Genomic DNA, 7,500 nt, shown 5'->3' with positions numbered 1-7,500 from the left:
TGGAGAGGTGGAGGGGAGGGTGGGGGGGGGGGCGGGGAGCGCACACTGAAACTTAGACAGACAGGGAAAACGAAATGAATGGAAGATCTTTTACCTGGGGGGGCGGGTTGGGGGGCGGTGGTGGGTGTGTGAGACTATGCGCTTGACGTTTCCACACACATACATACGCAACCACCACCACCACCACCACCACGACCACCACCCTGACACACACATGTATTCAGCCTTCATAGACATAAGACATTGCAAATACAAGAAAGCAAACAACGGTTATATATGAATACAAAGAAGGCGTGGGGAGAGTTTCACAGGCAACCGTAAGATAAAAACAGTAACAATGGTGATATCAACACAAGAGCAAGAGCGAGAGTGTCAGAGATAGACAGAGACAGAGACAGACACTACGACAGGACAGGACTTTTGTTTTTTTGTTGTTTTTTTTGTTTGTTTGTTGTTGCCTTCAGCAAAGAAAGTCAAGAGGGATATTGACAATCTGTTGTATGTGTCGCATCACTACAGAGAGAGAGAGGGGGGTGGGGGAGTGAGAAAGAGAGTGAGACAGACAGACAGACAGAGACAAAGAGAAAGAGACATACAGAGAGAGAGAGAGTGTGTGTGTGAGACACACACACACACACACACACACACACACACACGCACACGCACACACACACACACACACACAGTCAGACACAGACAGACCACAACAGGACCTGAGGCTAAGTTTGCGTTTGAGTCAAGAGGGACAATGACAGTGTTGTATACGTGTCGCATGAAAGAGAGAGAGAGATACAGAGAGATAGGGGAAGGCAGACAGACAGAGACAGAGACAGACACAACGACAGGACACGACTTTTTGTTGTTGTTGCTTTCAGCTAAGTAAGCGATAAAATCCAGGGGGAAATTGACAATCTGTTGAATATGTGTCGCATCACAACAGACAGACAGAGACTATGACAGGACACGACTTTTTGTTGTTGTTGTTGTTGTTGCTTTCAGCTTAGTAAGCGGTAAAGTCCAGGGGGAAATTGACAATCTGCTGCTTATGTAATACGTGTCGCACCACAAAACACACACACACACACACACACACACACACACACACACACACAGAGGGAGAGTCAGGGACAGAGAGAGACAGAAAGAAACAGAGACAGACAGGAATAATGACCCGACAGGACACGACATTTTTTTTATTCTCTTCAGCTAATTAACTCACTCAGTACGGCCAGTCCTCTCTTCTCCTCTACACAGACCCCTCGGATGTCCAGTGGGTGTCTGAATGACCCAACCTTTAGCTTCCGTCGTCAGAATTGTGGTATTCTTTGTCAACATTCACGTCTTCAGTATAAGAGTCTTCTGCTTGCAATATTTTGATGATGGTAATTGGGGTGAAACGCTGTTAACGTCGTCTCTTTCGCCGTTCGTATGGAGAGAGTTAAGCGATAAAGTCAAGAGGGATATTGACAATCTGTTTTACTGCGTGTCGTACAGGGCGAGAGAGGGAGAGAGAGAGAGGGAGAGAGAGGGAGGAACCAGATGGGCACCCACACTGCCCCTGGCAACGTGTCCACACTACAGGACATGGACTCCGATATCCTGACACTTGGGGTCATCTGGTTGACAGGTGAGCAAGGCTGTTGTTCTCCTTCTCTCCCCCCCCCCCTCTGTCTGTCTGTCTGTCTGTCTGTCTCTCCCTCTGTGTGTGTGTGTGTTCTTTAGTTTAGCGTCTTTTCACTATCAGTGATATTAGACGTTAAAAAAAAAGGGGTGGGTGGGTGGGTGGGGTATAACTAACATGCAATTACATTTAACACTAACATGCAATTACATTTAACAGTAACAATTCAATAATAATAATGATAATAATCAGAAACCATTAACACAATTCTGAAGTGCATTAACTCACTCAGTACGGCCAGTCCTCTCTTCTCCTCTACACAGACCCCTCGGATGTCCAGTGGGTGTCTGAATGACCCAAACTTCAGCTTCCGTCGTCAGAATTGTGGTATTCTTTCTAAACATTCACGTCTTCAGTAATAAGAGCCTTCCGCTTGCACTATTTTGATGATGGTAATTGGGGTGAAACGCTGTTAACGTCGTCTCTTTCGCCGTTCGTATGGAGAGAGTTAAAGGAATGTAGAAATAGGGCTATGAACTAATGCCTGTGAAAGTTCGACCATAAGAACCTCGTCAGAAATAACTTTACAAAAATCATCTGCAGAATTATTATTTTCTCTTTGAAATACTTGGGCAAGAAGGTACGTAACTGCTGGCAGTGAAACAAACAATGATGCAAGCTGAACTGCTTACCACAGATGCATGTAACATTTTTACTATACTTTATCTTCAGCGCATCAAGTTTTATACGGAAGAAAGTAGAGGTTATTAATCTTGTATAGCAAGCTGATGGATTCGGTATCTTTTCTTTAATAATATTCTCGGGGAATAATGTGTGTGTGTGTGTGTGTGTGTGTGTGTGTGTGTGTGTGTGTGTGTGTGTGTGTGTGTGTGTGTTGGGTTGTGCTGTGGTGTGGTGTGGTATGGTATGGTGGGGTACAGAGTGTGTGCTCGCGTGTGTGTGTGTGTATGTGTACGTATGTGCGTGTGTGTGAACAGACACAACATTACACACACACGCACGCACGCACACACCTACTTACGAACACACACACACACACACACACACACACACACACACACACACACACACACACAGGTGTTGTGCACGTTTCAACCCCCGGCACACACACCCCCCCTCACATCCTACCAACTCCGCATATTATCTCAAGCTCTGTTGGACTGTCATTTTGTGCCTAATTTTCCTTTCATTATAACTTGGAATGTTCGCATTATTTGTTGTACATCATATGTCATTACCAACCAAGACTCACTTATATCTAATTGTCCTTTCATTATAGCTTGGAATGCTCGCATTATTTGTTGTACATCATATGTCATTACCAACCAAGACTCACTTATATCTAATTGTCCTTTCATTATAGCTTGGAATGCTCGCATTATTTGTTGTACATCATATGGTATTACCTACGAAGACTCACTCATATCTAATTTTCCTTTCATTATAGCTTGGAATGTTCGCATTATTTGTTGTACATCATATGGTATTACCTACGAAGACTCACTCATATCTAATTTTCCTTTCATCATAGCTTGGAATGTTCGCATTATTTGTTGTACATCATATGGTATTACCTACGAAGACTCACTCATATCTAATTTTCCTTTCATTATAGCTTGGAATGTTCGCATTATTTGTTGTACATCATATGGTATTACCTACGAAGACTCACTCATATCTAATTTTCCTTTCAGTATAGCTTGGAATGTTCGCATTATTTGTTGTACATCATATGGTATTACCTACGAAGACTCACTCATATCTAATTTTCCTTTCATTATAGCTTGCAATGTTCGCATTATTTGTTGTACATCATATGGTATTACCTACGAAGACTCACTCATATCTAATTTTCCTTTCAGTATAGCTTGGAATGTTCGCATTATTTGTTGTACATCATATGGTATTACCTACGAAGACTCACTCATATCTAATTTTCCTTTCAGTATAGCTTGGAATGTTCGCATTATTTGTTGTACATCATATGGTATTACCTACGAAGACTCACTCATATCTAATTTTCCTTTCATTATAGCTTGCAATGTTCGCATTATTTGTTGTACATCATATGGTATTACCTACGAAGACTCACTCATATCTAATTTTCCTTTCAGTATAGCTTGGAATGTTCGCATTATTTGTTGTACATCATATGGTATTACCTACGAAGACTCACTCATATCTAATTTTCCTTTCATTATAGCTTGGAATGTTCGCATTATTTGTTGTACATCATATGGTATTACCTACGAAGACTCACTCATATCTAATTTTCCTTTCATCATAGCTTGGAATGTTCGCATTATTTGTTTACATCATATGTCATTACCAACCAAGGCTCACTTATAACTATTTTTCCTTTCATTATAGCTTGGAATGTTCGCATTATTTGTTTACATCATATGTCATTACCTACGAAGACTCACTCATATCTAATTTTCCTTTCATCGTAGCTTGGAATGTTCGCATTATTTGTTGTACATCATATGGTATTTCCTACGAAGACTCACTCATATCTAATTTTCCTTTCATTATAGCTTGGAATGTTCGCATTATTTGTTGTACATCATATGGTATTACCTACGAAGACTCACTCATATCTAATTTTCCTTTCATTATAGCTTGGAATGTTCGCATTTTTTTGTTGTACATCATATGTCATTACCAACCAAGGCTCACTTATATCTAAATTTCCCTTCATTATAGCTTGGAATGTTTGCATTGTTTGTTGTTGTATATCATTATGTTATAACCTACCAAGACTCACTCATTCTTTCTGTGAACACTTGTGATGTTTGTTGCGTGTGTGTGTGTGTGTGTGTGTGTGTGTGTGTGTGTACGGACGTATGGTCCCCCCCCCCCCCCCCCCGCCACCCACCCACCCACCCAACGAACCTGACCTCCTCCAGGAGGCCACGACATGGCCAACACCCCCCTCCTCACCTTCCCCTCCTCCTCCCACCCCCACCTGGAGTTTTGGAGCAGCGAGCGGCTGGGCCAGCTCTTGCGTCACTACGTGACGTGGCTGGCGGTGACGTCACAGGCGGCCACGCGCCGCGTCTCCTGCCTCGCCGATCTCCGCGGGGCCTCGAAAGACGTCATCAGCGTCGTGGTAGAGTCCCTGGAGAAGTTGGAGGTATTGTGATAAAAGAGAAAGCATTGAAAGAATTAATTTTAAAAAAAATAAAGAAAGAGAGAAAGAAGAAAAAAAGAAAAACCAGCAAAAAAAAAACCCCACAAAAACCAGAACCGTAATGTACGCACACACGCACCCGAACACACACACACACACACACACTCTCTCTCTCTCTCTCTCTCTCTCTCTCTTTCTCTCACGCACACCACTCTAACACGCATACACAGAATTGTCCACACTGTCGACTCTTTGGAGAAGTTGGAGGTATAGTGAATGATAACGGATAACTCTCTCTTTCTGTCTTTCTGTCTGTCTGTCTCTGTCTGTCTGTCTGTCTGTCTGTCTCTCTCTCTCTCTCTCTCTCTCTCTCTCTCTCTCTCTCTCTCTCTCTCTCTCTTTCTCAAGCACACACTCACACTCACACTCACACTCACACGCATACACATAATTGTCCACACACACACTTTCATCACATTGATAAGCACACAATAAATAAGTTAAAGCATACATACATACATACATAAAGAAAGAACGAAAGAAAGACAGACAGACAGACAGACAGACAGACTGACTGACTGACTGACAGATGCATGAAGGTCTATGAAGGAGGGGGAAGGTAAGGAGAGTGGCAGAGAGGGAAATGGAGGTGTGGGGGTGTGGGAGGGAGTGGGGGTTGGAGTGAGCTACTGCCGCTGCTTCTACTACCATTACTGCTACTGCTACTGCGATATGTATGACAGTCGGTTGTATCCGACTATGACCATCAGAACAGCAGAGGAGGCAACTGCTGTTCCGACTATCTGGGCTAGAATTTGATTATAGTGGTGAGTGTCTTCCCTAAGTTACATCCCCACACTCTCTCGGCCAAGAGGGTTTTAGGACAGTCAGCGATGGGATGGTTCCCAAAGGCCGACTAACCCCCAGTGCTGCAGCACGAAGAGCCAGTGCAGTCTTGCCTCCTGGTTTGAGAGTCATGGCCCTTCACAAAAGACCTAAGCTGTTCATGACTTCCCATTGTAATGGAGAAACCATTGATCATACAGCTCTCACTTTGCTGTTGGCCCTGCTGTAAAGTTAGGTCAATCTGTGATATAAACTGCGACATATAGCCGGTCTAACCATACATCTCTCCCCCCCCCCACCCCCCCGACCCCACCCCGCCACCACTACCCAACCTCCTCCTCTCTCCATCTGCACGCAAATGCACATGAAGGCGGGGTGGGGTTGGGGGGTGGGGGGACATTCACTGAGCAGATCTGCATGCCTGTTGACCTGGGAGATCGGAGAATAATCTGTCTCCACCCTCCATGAACGCACCAAGAACTGTGACCGGGATTTGAACCCGTGCCCCTCAGTTTCTAGGTCCCACGCTTCAACCACTCGGTTGTTGTGTCCGTCAGTCACCACGACGATGACGAAAAAGAAGAAGAACAATAATAATAATAATAATAATAATGGTACTTATATAGCGCTAAATCTTGTGCATAAACAAATCAAAGCGCTTTCGCACCAGTCATTCTCACGCAAGCATAACTCTAAAACTAAAATAAAAAATAAAAAAAAAAAATTAAAAAGACAAGGAAGAGGCAGGGAAGGGAGGCTATTTTGGGAAGAGGTGGGTTTTAAGGCCAGACTTGAAAGAGCTGAGTGTGGAGACTTGACGAAGCGAAAGAGGAAGTTCATTCCAATTGCAAGGTCCAGAGACAGAGAAAGAACGGTGGCCAACAGTCGAGAGTTTGAATCTGGGTATGTGTAAGTGGAGTGGATCCGAAGCTGATCGTAGTGAGCGAGATGGAGTGTAGAGGTGAAGGCAGCCACAGAGATAGGAAGGGGCTGATTTGTGAATACATTTGTAGCATAGAGTGCTGATCTTGTAACAACAACAACTTCTTCTTCTGCGTTCACTCGTATGCACACGAGTGGGCTTTTACGTGTATGACTGTTTTTACCCCCGCCATGTAGGCAGCCATACTCCGTTTTCGGAGGTGTGCATGCTGGGTATGTTCTTGTTTCCATAACCCACCGATCGCTGACATGGATTACAGGATCTTTAACGTGCGTATTTGATCTTCTGCTTGCATATACACACGAAGGGGGTTCAGGCACTAGCAGGTCTGCACATATGTTGACCTGGGAGATCGTAAAAATCTCCACCCTTTACCCACCAGGCGCCGTCACCGTGATTCGAACCCGGGACCCTCAGATTGACAGTCCAACGCTTTAACCACTCGGCTATTGCGCCCGTCGAAGAACAACAACAACAACAACAACAAAATGATGATAATGACGATGATGATTGTGATGCTGAAGAACAACAACAACAAGATGATGATGATGATGACGATAATAGTGGTGATGTTGGTGATGATGATGATGATGAAAGCGATGATGATGTTGATGATGATGATGATGATGATGAAAACGATGATGATGTTGATGATGATGATGATGATGATGATGAAAACGATGATGATGATGGTGGTGGTGGTGGTGGTGAGGAAGAAGACCAACAACACCACCACCAACAATAGAAGAAGAGAAGAAGATGATGATAACGACGACCACGACAAAAAAAGAACAAAAACAACAAGAGAAGAAAAACAAGAAGATCAAGAAAAAAGATGATGATGATGATGGAGAAGAAGAAGAAGAAGAAGAAGAAGAACAACAACAACAACAACAACAACAACAACAACAACAACAACAACAACAACAAGAGAAG

General features: G+C 43.6%; 1 protein-coding gene across 1 annotated transcript in view; it reads left to right on the top strand.

The window, feature by feature from the left end:
* LOC143301596 (uncharacterized) overlaps window positions 1-7,500 on the top strand; it is a 50,154-nt gene that overhangs the window by 19,563 nt on the left and 23,091 nt on the right. The window contains exons 2-3 of the mRNA XM_076615989.1: window positions 1,495-1,627; window positions 4,552-4,778. Of these exons, the coding sequence (XP_076472104.1) occupies window positions 1,540-1,627; window positions 4,552-4,778 (315 nt within the window). The 5' untranslated portion in view covers window positions 1,495-1,539. The remainder of the gene's footprint in view (window positions 1-1,494; window positions 1,628-4,551; window positions 4,779-7,500) is intronic.

The sequence above is a fragment of the Babylonia areolata genome, chromosome 27 (assembly GCF_041734735.1).
Source record: "Babylonia areolata isolate BAREFJ2019XMU chromosome 27, ASM4173473v1, whole genome shotgun sequence".
Taxonomy (NCBI): Eukaryota; Metazoa; Mollusca; class Gastropoda; order Neogastropoda; family Buccinidae; genus Babylonia; species Babylonia areolata.
Note: the sequence above shows the minus strand (reverse complement) of the source record. Positions and strands in the feature narration are given on the sequence as shown.